The sequence below is a fragment of the Balaenoptera acutorostrata genome, chromosome 18 (assembly GCF_949987535.1).
Source record: "Balaenoptera acutorostrata chromosome 18, mBalAcu1.1, whole genome shotgun sequence".
Classification (NCBI taxonomy): domain Eukaryota; kingdom Metazoa; phylum Chordata; class Mammalia; order Artiodactyla; family Balaenopteridae; genus Balaenoptera; species Balaenoptera acutorostrata.
Genome location: NC_080081.1, coordinates 8509504 through 8524108, shown reverse-complemented (window position 1 = coordinate 8524108; position 14605 = coordinate 8509504). Strand labels below are relative to the sequence as shown.

The window sequence follows — 14605 nt, the reverse complement described above, 5'->3', positions numbered from 1 at the left end:
ATTTAAGATGCTCTCCCAAACATAATTCTACCCCAAAAAGGAATTCTGGTGCCACAGTAAAATATTTTTGCTTTGTTACACATATCACTTTAACTAATCTTCTTGATATTCCTAAGAGGTAATTCTTCTAACTGCTATTTTGAAAGTAAGGAAAAGGAGTGAGCTTAAGTCATTTGCCCAAGGCCATGCCATCATTTAGAGGCAGAACTATGACATACACCTAGACCTTTTTAATTCAAAATGTGTTTTTTCACTACAATGTACTGCCACCATGGAAGCCATATCTCTTTCCTAACCCTTTTCCCTCAACACCATCCCCCCCAATTTCTTCTTCTCAATTACTTTTCCCTAAAGCCTATTAAAAGTATTTAATTCCACCTAAGCAGGAATGGAATAATGGCACAGAGGGATGGGGAAACTCTCAGATTATCTTGATCCTGGTGCTAAAAATCCTTTCCTCCCCACTTCATCTTGTGGCTTCCTCTCTTGTCTGTCAATCCTCTGGCTTTTAGTTACATGAGAATCTTCAACCACAGTGCACACCTAAGCCCTGTACACCTCAAACACCAACTCCTGGTCTGTCCAGTTGACTTCTGGATGATCGTTTATGGTGGATGCACTTCTGAGGTGTCCTGGTTTGCTCTGGCATTCCTGTTCCCAACCAACTCTGACCGGGATTCCACCTCCCCGTACTTCCAGATACTGTTACTGCTTCTCAGGACACCCACTTTATAACTAGAGTTGCTAGTACTCATATAAAAATAGAGCAACCAGATTAAATGAATAAAGCCCCTTTACACCTGACAACTGAAAGAAATTAAAGTAATTTTCAGATGCATACTCCACACAGCTAGCTACTAGTGATCTAGCTGAAACACAAAACTGTGTCACTCCTACGCTTAACCACCTTCAGTGGTTACTCACTATCAGAATAAACTCCAAGCTTCTTAACAGGGTATAGAAAGTCCCCCATGATCTGACTCCAGCATATTTTTTCACCTTCATCTCCCACTACTCCCTGACCCGTCCTTAGCATTCTAGCAACTCTGAAATCATCATAATTTATTGCACATACCCTGTTCCTTATTTCCTTTCCTCTGCTCATGGTTTATAATTTCCTTTCTTATCCTCCTAACCCACTGTCTTTTTCTGGCTAATTTTCACTTACCTTTAAAATTCAGCTCCAGTATAACCTTCTTCATGAAGCCAGCCCAACACCCCTACGCTGGCTTAGGTATCTCCTAAATGTTCTCATAGTACTCCTATCACTGTGTTACCGTACTGCAAGCAATCATCCTTATATCTAAGTCTCCTCCACAAGAGTATAAGCTTCCAGAGAACAGATACTATCTTATTAATTGTATCCCAGTATAAAAGCCAATGTCCATTGTATAGGGATATCTAATGATTGCTGAACGGACTTTGATGAAAACAATTAAGATATTGATAGCAACAAGAGTAGTGGTGTCTGTATTTAATCTCTAGCACTCAGGCATCCTTAGGATGCTGATGATATAAACTCATTTCATGTCACTCTTGCAGCACTTAGCTCAGGATCTGCTCGGTTCACAGTAGGTGCTAAATGAATATTTTTCAACTGAATTTTCAGAACTGGTGATTATTTCTTCTTCATGTGTACTGGAGAGAGAGGATGGGGTAGGGAAGCAAGCCACTTAACCTCTCTAAGCTTTATTTTCCTCATTTGTAAAAATGGTAATGAGTCTACCTACCTAAAATGATAATTTCAACAGTACATAAAAAGCCATTTAACACAGCTTGGAACAGAGCAACCATTTAAAAAATCAGAGTTCGACTGAATTAAGATGTTGAACAGCTGTCAACCTCTATACAAATGGGAAAACCCTTTTCTGTAATTCAGATGTAATTTTGAGTAGAACAAAACCAACCTGTTTCATCTAATTTCAGAATACATCACTTACCTTTCTTCTGAAGATGAATGAATTGACCAGTTATCTAGAGACAAATGGGAATAAAAAATGTCAGAACACCAAAAGGAGAAGCTCAGGCTGAACAAGTTTTATATTAAAATATTAAATTGTAGGATACTTACCAAATTTCATGCTTTTAAGGCAACTGTCTTCTTTCTGTTTCAAGGGAGACAATAAAATATTAGAGTAATCCAAATATCAAACTTCCACAATTTTATAAGTTATTCTTATGTGTTACTTTGAAAAATCGGGGAAAAGGAAATCAAGCATTTGTTCTTACCTTGTGGGCATCTGTATTATCCTTTTCTGAAGGAAGTGCAGGCTTCTTCTGAAAGGCTGTACAAATCTTTATGAGTATGATCTCAAAGATAATTCCCAGAAAAATTATAAATAAGATTGCCATCCAGTAATATTGAGAAGTCCAGGACTCTAGAAGGTCCCATAATGTCAAAAATGCATTATTTTCCAATCCACCGACTTTTTTAAAGAAATAAAATTGCTTTGGCATTTTTATGTAATATGTGAAATAGACTGATGTCTTCATTCCAAAGTCCTCGATTCTGGATGCCCCAAAACACAAAAAGGTGGTATGCCCATCTCATAACCACATGCAATGCTCTGCCAGAAAAAAAATGTCCAGTGCTGCCCAGTGCCTTGTCAAGTGCAGCAGTGATTGCTCTGGGTCTAAGAAAAGTGAGGTACGTGTCACAGTGGGTATTTAACTGAGCTCATACCAACTTGACTTTTTAGTAAAATAGAACACCTCATTTTATGTTTCTTTTTGTTAGAGGGGTCTGTCAGCCGTGTTCCTCTTCAACAATCTACTGTGATGCTGAAAACCCAGGTTAGATTTTGGTAGATTTTGGAATGGTCTCCTGGTGAATTTCCTCTTCACCCTGTTTCTGGTGATTCCAAGGAGCAGCTATTTGTGACGCTTGCTGATGTCAGAATTAGGGTGGGGCAGAGCCAGATCTAAGTACTGCTCACCTTCCCTCAAAGTCTAGAGAGTAGTTTAGTCACAAGTATACAAAAAAGTCTGTACTATTAATGAAAATATTAATACTACCTTGGATTTAGAGCACTTTCCCTTTGAAGACGTAATGAATTAATTCTTCCTTTGTCTTCACTTATTCAAGGTCGGTTGAGGAAAGAAGTATAATTCTTTACACCAGAGTTAACTGTTCAGGCCTCTTCTGTCACATAACTTTAACTGAGTGCAAGAAAGATTTATTGAGCTCTTACTTCCCTTGAGTATTAGAGATAATGAGATCAATGACGCATCCTAGGAGTTTACACTCTCCCAGTCTACTGGACCATAGCCGACAGGTATTTATGATCTTAATTTAGTTAAACTGTGATCATGGGGTTTGTCTTTGCAAAGTATAGCTCTCCGGAATGCATGGTAGGCATTCCTTAGTTCTAGAAGAAACTTCAACAGTTCCTCTGGATTTTTCTAGGGTAAGGTTCACCCTCCTCTCTGACTCCCCATCCATATACACGATCAGGGTGATTTTATTCTGCTGGGGTTTTCTATAATATTTAATGCAGCTGGCAAAATACTCAGTTTCTCTTGCCTGATGGCAGACATTCTCTAATTCATTTAATGTTAACTATCTTAAAGGGGGTTGAGCGTTTTAACATTAAGGAACTCTCTAGTTCCTTAGATCTTTTAGGGCTTGATGACACTGAATCCCTAATTAGTATACCACGAATAGCTCTTGTAAGAACTGAAAAGGAACTTCTGTGTACCACTCTCGCTGATGCTTAAGTCTGCAGATAGGTAAAGAAGAGTATCCCCATCCCCTCCAGGGCTTTGTCATGTTTGTTATTTAAGTACTTGACTACTAATAAAAGTACAATTACCTATTTTTCAGCATAGACACTTCTGTCCTTTGCACTAGAAACCTCTTCTTATGTCAATCTCAAGTGAGCAGCAAAAAAAAGTAAATGCTATGTTTATTTTTAAAAGTCACGAAGACAATAAAAAATAACAGCAGAGAAATCCCATTACTAACAGTAATATAGATACTGAAAGAAAACACCCAGAAAATAATTCTATTTAAGTTTAAAAAAATATATCTACCAATGCCACACTCTTTGAACTATTTGGACATTGTGAACTAGGTTTTTGTTCTTTACATGTAAAGAGAAAGTCCCAGTAATGTGTATAAAATAGCAATATAAAACCAAGGATATTAATATCTTAGTTCAATACAAGGATTTATTGAATAATCAATGACTAAGGCACTGAGCAAGTAACACCAAGTGCTTTATGGATACAAAGATGAGTAAAACCATTCCCTGACCCGAAGCAGTATGTAATTAGTTGTATACAGCAAATATGTCAATAATCTCTGAAAAGGCAGGGTGTGAATAGCAACGGAGAAGGTAATTATGTGGCTTTGAAGGAGAGATGGCTGGGGTAATTCAAGAAAAGCTGTGAAGTGGGAAAGAGAATTTAAGGGCCTTGAAGGATGAGTATGATTTGGTAACAGACAAAGAAAAAAGTTTCAGGAAGAGAAGACAGAAAGACTTGTTCATAAACTTTGTGTATCCAGGTTAGCTGGAGTACTGTGTACAGGTTAAGAGTATGGGGGAGAGAAAATAAGGTTAAAATGTTGATAGGGCCTATCATGGAGAGCCTTGAACTAAGGTCTTTAATCTTAATAGTCACCCTTGGAGATCCACCAACAGTTTTTGAGTTAGAGGTGTCAAATGGTTTATTGAACCAAGGAGACAATAAAATAGTAAAATGAATTAGGCTACTGTAATTCATTTTACAGTATGGGGATAGAATCAGACTTTGATACTGAAAACACAGTATTTGGCAACTAAAAGGAAGCAAATGGATTCAGAAGTGGTGTAGAAAAGCTAATGGTGAAGGAGAAAGGATTTAAAGATAATCCCAAAGCTGGTTTGTCAAGGACTAGCTTCCTCAACCTAGGCATTACTGGCATCTTGGACCGGGTGCATCTTCGTAATGGCTGGTTGTCCTGTACACTGCAGGATATTAGCAGAATGCCTTTCTCCTACCTATGAGAGGCCAGTAGCAGCCCCACCCCAGTCATGACAACCAAAAATGTCTCCAGACATTGTCAAATGTCCCCTAGAGAACAAAATCACTCCTAGTTGAGAACTACTGATTTAGGTGAATGGTTGTGCCATTAATCAGGGCCTACCAGAGCCGGTGCCAGGATAGCTCTTTGACCATAATCTCAAACTTGAAGGAGCTGCACCCTTTCCCTGCAAGATGTGTCAATTCTGTGCAGAAGAGCAGATGGGACCTTTTCACAAATGTTTATTTTGGCCTTACACGTATCACTCATATCTTTCTCTAGCAGTTGTTATGTTCCCCACCCATGGCTAGGTACACAGTTCTCAAATGCCAAGCTACTTCATCAATCAAGAATAGTAGTTTCTCATAGATAACTCAGGGTAAAATCAACTTTTAATGACCTTCTACAACATCCCTATATTTGTAGTAGTATCTTTGAATGGTCATCCATATTATGCCTATAGTTTAATTTAAAAACTTGAATATTATAATTACATAGCTGGTTAGTAACCTTTTAAATCTATTTCTTCATTGTACTTTTATATTATAGTCTGCTTTATAGTAAGTTTTCCTTTGTATTTTCCTTTTTAGTTTCACTTCTGGTTTACAGTATTAATATTTTCCAATTGATTTACATTTAAAATAGACCATTATTATATTTGTCAGCTCTGGTTAAATATTTTTTATAATATTTTGATCACTCTTGTTTTAAAAGTTAAGAATTATATACTATTTAAGTTAGGGCCTTGTTCAAGAAATTCAGTCAAAAAGTGAGTAACTATTGTACACTGAGTGACATGGAAATTTCGATTTTGTAGTTGTACGTGATTTCATTCTGTAATACACACAATTTAGATACTGTTATCTAGGTTTTTGTTCTTTATGCACTATTTAGAAAAATTAACAAGTAATTAAAATCCATTAACTTCACCAGGGCAGGAGGAGTGAGGGACCTCAAAAATCTGCAAGCTTCCCAGGCCACCCTGGCTGTCTGAAGGGCCTAACATTAGGGCAGTAGAGAAACCAGGGAAGGGAGTTAATTTCCTACTACAGAAAACCACTGCTCACTACAAACTTTATATATATATAGATATATAGATATAGATATAGATATCTCATCAGCCTCATCACATTTTTGTGTTCTTTACAGGAAATATAGAACCTATGTTTTTAATATATAACTCAATACCATTCAAGTCTAGTCCAAGGGATACCTGCACTTCAAGGCAAAATTAAGTGCCCTAACTCTGCCTAGATACAGCACAGATGTTAGTCCCACTATTTACTCCTTATTTCATTCTCCCCTTAATCAGACAGCTTTAGACATCAAGTTCCCCCACTATACCAAACTCCAAGTGTTTACTCATCATTGCAAACCTCATGAGGCTTTGCCTATAACAGGCCTTCAGTAAACATTTAATGAATGCAAGTTGTTACTTTATTCTAAAAACAATGCTCAGAGTCCCCATATTTGAAAATGTATCGTCATCTATCCCTTGAGATTTATTAAAAGATTAGATTAATAGATGTATACTCTATAAAACTGACTAAATTTACTAAAGTGTTGTTTTCCTTTCATAAAGATGACACTGCTCTGCAAAATTAAGAGTATTTTCTCAGCTGCGCGGCAATAAGACAAAAGTTCTCTTGTAACAAAATTCAATGTTTAATTTTTCAAAACTTAACTATATTAAAGAAAATAAATTATATTTAGACCACCTTCAATATTTGTACATCACCTTTATACAACTATAACAGTGCTTTCAAAAGACACTTTGTAAAGGGCATTAATTTCACAAAATGTGTTTTAAAAATGGGGGAACATTAAAGAACATTAAATTAGTCTGAAATATATCTCAGAATGCTGAGAGGTATGTTGTTCTTTAACAAATTAACTGTATTTGTATTCAAAATAACATAGCTTGTAACTACAGACAATTATTTCTTGTCCATTTCAGTGATTTCCTGGATCCAAAACAAAATCTGTGTATTTATTTCTTTGAAAACATCATTTGTTGACCGTCCTTTCACTGCCATGGAATGACTTGCTTTCTCAATCCAGTGGATTTTATTAGGAGCTTGCATTTTCTGTGCCACTTTCTCCAACAAGTTCTAAAGGGAAAAAAGAAGAGGATACTAGACTAATGTTCTACTGGTGTTCAGTAAAGATTTCCTCTCTCCCACCGCACCTATACTGGCATCCATTCACTAAATATTAAAACCTAGTCTACAGCTAACTTTTGAGGCAATGGAACATGCAAGAAGTGGCAGTCCATGTTTTTCAGATACAGCAACACAACAGAACAGATTAGGCATTCATTACTGATGCTAAAAGGTCATTAAGTAAACTAGAGCCAAAAAAATTCTCTTAAAAAATGTTTTCCCCAAGGAAATTATTTATATGCTCTGGGAAATACACTAAAATTTAGTAATATGTACAAGTTACTTTTTTTTCAAGAGTCAATTTTATAACAAATTGAAGAGATCTGCTTAAATGTTGAAATGATAAACCAAACGTAGAGTCTAGTAATCCGAAATTCACAAGATTCAGATATTAATCCTTCATTTTCTACATGACAGTTAATCCATTTACCAACACTCTTTACAGGGGGATGAATACTGTCAGTATGCTTATATTTTTAGGTTCTCCAAAGCAACAGGGTTAACTAAGGAAAAAAACTAGCATTAGTAAAATCAGCATCTTTTTAAAAATAGTTAATTTATTTATTTATTTATTTATTTTTGGCCACAGCACGTGGGATCTTAGCTCCCCAACCAGGGATCAAACCCACACCCCCTGCACTGGAAGCGCAGAGTCTTAACCACTGGACCACCGGGGAAGTCCCTAAAATCAGCATCTTTTTAAAGAGACTGAATGTTGCAGGTAATATCTTGTTCCCAAGATGTTTCTTTCATTCTTTCTCTCTCATTCACACAAATATCAAGTTATAATTCACCTTTTCACACATTTCATCTGCTGAGCCTGACACAAACAGTACAGGATCTTTTATACGAAAGAGATCTTCATCTCTAAGTTTATGCTGCTGCTTTGGATGGTGCAGTGGATAGGAAATACAAATGAGACCTCGAACAAAATTATCAGCATCACCTGGCTCAATATGACACATTACAGAAGCAGCTGCTCTTGAGCCCATTGAACGACCTAAAACCAATTAAAATTAAGTTCAGTTTGAAATATAAACATTCACATAAAATAGTGGTGATGATAATGTGGCAAATCAGATTTCATTCACTGTTCATCCACCATATTGCTTATCAACAAATATTAACTACAACAGGTGCCAATTAAAAAGCTGCAATACCCACAGACTTGTAAAGCGCTAAATCCTAAGTCAAATCTTAAAAAAAAAAAAAAAAAAAGGAATTATTTTCCAAAAGAATACTGGAAGTGGTGAAGACAATCCTTGTGAAGGAATCATTTGAGAGGGGGTGATTCAGGGATATAAATAAAAGGAGACCTCTTCAGGTTATAACACATATATATGAGGTTTAAATTAGATTTAAATATTAAAGTATCTTGGTGTTACACCAGGAAGTGACTTACCAAACCAAAACAAAAAATCCTTAAGTCTCTTCCTGTCATTAATTTTAATTCTCGATTACCTATTCCTATATTAATATGAGTAGATTTTTGAACAAGTATTCACAAGTATTGGAAACTTACCTCCAAGGAAAACACCTGCAAGTTTGTATTCTCCTGAGGTCTTTAGGTAATTCTAGAAAAATCGACCAAAAAATATCAATTCTTCTCCCATGAAATATTCCACTGGAAAACCAACATATATTTTCTCATCATTACTGAAATGTATGAAAATTTTTGCAAAAACAATCAAGAAATTTCAAGGGATTCTTCTTGGAAGAGGTAACCAATTCTTTGCTCTCTGGTCATGCCTTCACTGTCAAATCATAAACTGGGTAATACAGGCAAATAAGTGAAAAAAAAACACTGTCTAAAACAAATTCAAGTACTAAAATAGTTTTAAAGAACAAATCGTGGAGGGGAAAAAAAGCCAGTAAAAGCTTCCAACTAATACAAAATGTGATAATACTAACATCTAATTTAAAGCTCTGAAAAACTCAGTAAGCTTGAAGTAATCTGGATTAAAAGAAATTTCAGATTTGTTTTATCCAGGGGTTTTACAGTTTCTAATACAGAAATCATATATTATTTGTACATTCATAGTATACAAGGCAGAATACCTAGAACTATATATCCTAAATTTCAATATGGAAATTATATCATAAGTAGATTCTTTGGCAGTATCACGGAGAAACATTTATGATGTAAGCACTCATCCCCATGGAAACTAACTGATGGCAAAAAAAGAGAAATCTGACCATTACACAGCCTTCATACACTGCTGAGTTTCTAAGAATTCTCATTAAAGGATTTTTAAGTTAAACCAAATGACTGCTAATAAAATTTGTCTTAAATTTATTATGAATTTTAAAAACAGAATTCTGTCATAAGTAAATATAAAGAAATTTTCTTACCAAAACTGATTTATATGCCTTAATTCTATGTACAATATTAAGGCCTTTACAGGTAAATCTCAGGCTAAAAAAACCATGAGATGCAAGATGGGATGCCAGTGACATCAAATGAGGAAGATTCATATCTCCTGATGCTCCATGTGTAAGAATTATTCCATATGTTAAGCTCTTGTTAGGTACCAAACAAACAGCATCTAGTAATTTATTTCCAAAAGGTATTTTTAATTTAACCTGGAATTCAAGAGAATAAATGGATCAAAAATTACTTCCTTGCCTATTCAGACAAATGAATAACTATATATGTTTGTTCTGCAAGACCCATGATTCAAGTCACAGCCTCCAAATAAAAATCAATGATATTAATAATAACTAATATTTAAGAAATACTTATTGTGTCAGGTACTATTATAACTGCTTTATATGTATTAAATCATTTAACATTCCTAAGAATTCTGAGGCAAGTACTATTACTATCTCCATTTTATAGCTGAGAAAACTGAGGCACAGTAGGTTACATAATGTGCCCAAGGTTATATATCCAATTAGCTAGGATCCAAACTCAGGCAGTCTGCTCCAAAGTCCTCACTCTTAACCACTAATGCTATGCTGTCTCTCACAGTACAAGATGAAAATAAGAAAATTACTCTGGAGCCATATGACTACAAAAAAAAAAAAAAAAAGGAACCTTGAAGATGCAGAATGTATGAAAATATGTATTACCTCTGTATGACTCATTTTCACTGTTGAATAACAAACTTAAAGTGCATTACATCTGAGAAGCAAAGGACATCTCCCTGAAAAGAAGATTCTGTTGTGAAAGGCGGGTTGGCAGACACAAGAACTATGAATGAACACACTCAGTAGCTAAAGTAAACATTCAGAACTACTTCTCTAAGAACTGATGTCTTTACAAGCACATTATTTATTTTCATTCCTACGGTCACTCAGAATTGGTTATAGGACCAGGTGTGGAGCTGGCAGATGTTATTTAAGATAAAGCCAATGTGATATCTTAACATGGATGCCTTAAGAAAATTCATATCAAAGTAGGATGCTGTATCTTGGTAATGCTGTAAAAAATATATATATATATATATATATTTTTTTTTTTTTTCCCTAAGCATCTTTATTCTCAACCATCTTCAACTGAATTTCACAGCATCTTTCTATTAACCCATTTCCTTCGTCTTTATCATTCCCAGCTCTTCCTCGGCCCCTGCAATGGAAGTACACATCCACACCCTTTGTCCTGAGACTCTGCAGAGCCTCCCAGTAGGCAGAGTGTAAATCTCCACCCTATTGCCTTTGGGCTTGGCTATGTGACTTGCTTTAATCAACAGAATATGTTTCAATGTGCCACTTCTGAGCTGAGGCATGGCAAATTTCCAGAAGTGCTCTTGAACTCTTGCCTTCAGCCCTGAGAAAAACATGCTTCATGTATTTTTGCTTTTTTTAGCCTGGGTTCCAGAATGAAGACACATGGAGCAGACCAGAACCCAAAACTAAAGTCTGGAGTCCAGCCTAGTCCAACCAACATCTAAACCACTGAAGAATCATGAAGGGTCTACCTGAAGAACCAAGAGCATGAAATGCTGGGAGCCAGAGATTTCAGGGTTGTTATGCAGCATTCCTTCCTATAGTAAGAGATCTTTTATTGTTCAGGATATCATCAGCATCAGGATCTCCATTATTCATCTTTTTTCCCATTAACATTTACTAATTCATTCACTGAATAGATAACAATAACATGGTCCAACGTTAAAAAGGTACAAAAATATACAGTGGAAAAGTCTCTCCCTCAATCCACTTTTGCCTTACCATCCAGATCCCCTCTTCAAAGGCAACCAGTATTTTGCTTTCAGATATTTTATATATATACCTACAGACACACACATCTCCTTCTTCTTTTTATAAACTGGTGGCCTACTTTTCTGAACCCCCCCCATACGTATCTTGGTGATTACTCTTTTCCTTATACAATGAGCTTCTTTCATTGTTTTTTTATGGCTATAGAGTACTCCAAGGAAAGGTTGTACATAATTTATTTTTACCAACCATCTATTAATGAAAATGAGATTGTTTCCAATCTTTTGCTAAAACCATATTGCAATGAGTGGCACTGTACTTAACATTATTTTCACACGTGTGTAGACATATCTGTAAGAAAAATCCCTGTGTCAAAGGGTGTATTCACTTGCCTTTATTTTTTAAGAAATACATTTCATTTTTGAATAGGTAATATACGCACATGGTACACAATGTTAAAACAGTTAACAGTAGTTAAGTCTCCTCCCATTTTTCCCCCAGCCACAAAGTTCCTTTCCCTTCCCAGAAGCAACCACAGTGACTTACTTACTGTTATATCTTTCCCTTTATGTGTGTGTGTGTGTGCGCGTGTGTGTGTGTGCGCGCGCGTGTAGAATTCTCATATTTGAGCCTGAAGGGTATCAGACTGGCTGCAGAAAGTTCTGGGGTTTAAACTGGGGGATGATGGACATCAATCTTCATTGTCCCTGTTTTCACAAAGGGAGCCTCGTTACTGTGCCTGGGGCCCCCGGTTCGAAGATCCTGCTTTACGTTCTCAAGAGACCAGCCTCCAGGCTTCTAACGGGAGAGAAGCAGTGTCCAGCGACGTGACACGGGGAGAGAGCCAGCGGTCTACCTTCTTCCCTGGCGTGCTTCACCGTGGTACAGCCCTCCGCATCCACGCCCAGCGCCGTTCCTTTCGCTGCCACCTGCTGCACATTTCGAAGACCCTGTTTCTGCCGTAGAACTGTTCCCCCAGCACTCCCTGCGGCTGGTTTAGAATTAAGCCGATGTGCTCAGGCTTGTGCTTTCCGGAGCCCAGCATCTTATTGCTGTCGTTTCCTGTCCCATTTTCTTCATCCTTGTGGGTGTGCGTCTTTTTGAAAATCCCTTTGCTGTACTTTTAGTGAGATTACGGAGGAAGGAAAATTAGGTGCACACGTATTCAAGCCACCCTCTTAACCTAACGTGCTCTGCTATCCGTCTGCCGGCCGTGGGCGTTTGGGCTTTCTGCGCTGCCGCGGCCCTTTTTCTGGAAAACGCCCCTCCCTTCCAGACTTAACGGTGCGCGCAGTCCGTCCTCCCGCAACGGTGCGCGCGAGCGGGGCTACTCGGGAAACAGCGAAACGGCTGCACGGTGTAACCCCAACCCGGCCTAGACCGTCCAGGCTGTCATCAGGCCGGGCTCCGGGGGTCAGACGGGGCAGCGTCTCAGCTGCAAAGGCGGCCGACGCCACCAGCCAACCTCGGGGAGGCCGCGGAGCTTCATCGCAGGGAGTCGCGTGCCCACGTCGCGACCGTTTTCACGCCCACGAGGCGACGGCGATCACACCTGATGCCGGGGGGTCAGATGCCACCCCTCCCGTAACCGTCCACGGGAAAAACGCCTGCGCCTCATCCCCCGCGTCGAAGCGAGACGCTGGAAACCGCGGGGCTGGACGCCAGCCTTGAGAGTTCAAGTCCTCCGGGGGGCGGGGGGGAGATCGATAACCTGGCCGCGTCAACAACGAGAGGTCCGAGAGCCAACACTCCCGGAGCTCGGGACGCAAAGGCGCCCGACGACCGTCCGATTCCGCCCGCCGGCGCCGGGACCCCGGCGACCCTCCCCGCTCGGAGGCCGCCGGTGCCCGGCTCGCGGGACCAGGCCGGAGCCGCTCGGCTCTCCCCGCCCGCACCGTCCCCTAACGCCGTCTCCCGACCGGCCGGGCGGCCGGAGCCCCAGCGGCCGCGGCCCGCGAGACCGAACCGACGCCGAACGCCTCACAGAGCCGCCCAACAGCCCCTGAGGGGCGACGGCCGCGAGCCCGAGACGCCTCAGGCGGGGCCGCGGGAAGCCCTCGGGGCCCTCGGAAGCCGTCCCCTATCTGGCGGCCCCAACCGCCGCCGCCGCCGCGCTTACCGGGGACGGGAAAGTGGCCGGGAGCACCTAACCGCCCTCACTCTCTTCAGGGAGCGAACTTCCACACTCGAAGGGACCGCCTCGCCGCACCCGCCAGTGCGTCCCGCTACGGCGCACGCGCGCGCAGGCCCCGCCCCACCCACGGGCGCGCGAGCCGGCGCGCGGGGCACGCTGGGAGCGGGAGTTTTCCCGCCGCTGCCGGCGGGGACGCGGGGGGCGCTGACGTGCCGCCACCTGTCGCTGCTTCAGCTCCGACTGCGTCCGCTCAGGACCCTTCCCCGTCCCAGCCACTCCATTCCAGCAGTTGCACGGGCCGAAAAACGCAGGGTCAGCTCTGATTGTTCTCTTTTTCACACACCCCGCAGTCAATCCAGCGACCCCGCTTGTTCGACTGGCAAATATGTACAGAATCCAACCACTTCTCACGCTAACACCAGACCCGCCCGAGCCCCACCACCGTCTTTGCCCGGATTATTGAAAGAGTCGGCCAAAGGGCCTCTCGTTCCCACGCCCGCCCGCCACCTTTCCGCTACTTATCGACGCAGTGGCCAGCTGGACCATTGAAAGGTGCACCTTCAACTCAACGCTTTTTGCAAAGGCTTCCCGTCTCGCCCGTAATCAGAGCTAAAGGCCTTGCAGAGACCAAGGTTTCATACGATCGGTCGCTTCCCCTCTTACCCGTTTCCTACTCGTCTCGTTTCTCCGGCTCCTTCAGCTCTAGACGCCCGGGCCTCTTCACTCCCCTCACACCCAAACCCACCAGGCGAGGCCTCACGACAGGGCTTCTGTCCTGGTCCTCCCTCCTCTCGGAGAGATCCAGTGGCTACCGTTGCAACTCCTTGGGGTCTTCGCTCAACTTGCCATTTTCTCAGTGAGGCCTTTTCTAAGCGCCTCACGCGCACCTTGGTCCTTCCACCCAAGACCTTCCATGTATCATCCTTCCACCCCGGTCACCGAACAGACTGTGAATTTGTCTCCTTCCCGGACCGAAGGCAGGGGTCTTTATTGTCGCTGTTATTTCGTCTTGAATCTCCCGCGTATGGAAGAATTCCTGGCAAATCAATACGTCTCAGATGAACGAATCTTCCCCAAGCCCAGGGCTGTTAGGAACCGCCCTCTTTTCTGTCGCAGCCCAAGTAAGGAGATAACAATGCAGAAAAC

The 14605-nt window shown here is 40.7% G+C and overlaps 2 protein-coding genes across 5 annotated transcripts in view; both read right to left on the bottom strand.

Moving 5' to 3' along the window:
• CCDC168 (coiled-coil domain containing 168) overlaps positions 1-2952 on the bottom strand; it is a 29128-nt gene extending 26176 nt beyond the window's left edge. The window contains 3 exon segments of the mRNA XM_057532912.1: positions 1941-1974; positions 2072-2105; positions 2230-2952. Of these exon segments, the coding sequence (XP_057388895.1) occupies positions 1941-1974; positions 2072-2105; positions 2230-2493 (332 nt within the window). The 5' untranslated portion in view covers positions 2494-2952.
• A 3679-nt stretch (positions 2953-6631) lies between these two features.
• TEX30 (testis expressed 30) lies at positions 6632-13555 on the bottom strand. Of its 4 annotated transcripts, none has more exons than XM_057532908.1 (6): positions 13445-13555; positions 10240-10313; positions 9520-9750; positions 8690-8741; positions 7962-8167; positions 6632-7116 (listed from the first exon to the last, which is right to left on the bottom strand). In XM_057532908.1, exons 2-6 carry the CDS (start codon positions 10252-10254, stop codon positions 6943-6945), a joined length of 678 nt encoding a protein of 225 aa, XP_057388891.1. In that variant the 5' UTR covers positions 10255-10313; positions 13445-13555; the 3' UTR covers positions 6632-6942. The 4 variants fall into 4 exon arrangements, with proteins under 4 accessions (XP_057388891.1, XP_057388892.1, XP_057388893.1 ...); XM_057532909.1 differs by having other exon boundaries at positions 10240-10327; positions 13445-13535; XM_057532910.1 differs by lacking the exon at positions 10240-10313 and having other exon boundaries at positions 13445-13541.
• Positions 13556-14605: the final 1050 nt, after the last annotated feature.

What these genes read in the sequence shown, in the direction of transcription:
- TEX30 (XM_057532908.1), bottom strand. An exon ending in TGCAGGTGTTTTCCTTGGAG is followed by an intron (nt 8,168 to 8,689) that starts GTAAGTTTCCAA and finishes AATTGGTTTTAG; the next exon opens with GTCGTTCAATGGGCTCAAGA. An exon ending in CAGATGAAATGTGTGAAAAG is followed by an intron (nt 7,117 to 7,961) that starts GTGAATTATAAC and finishes TTTTCCCTTTAG; the next exon opens with AACTTGTTGGAGAAAGTGGC.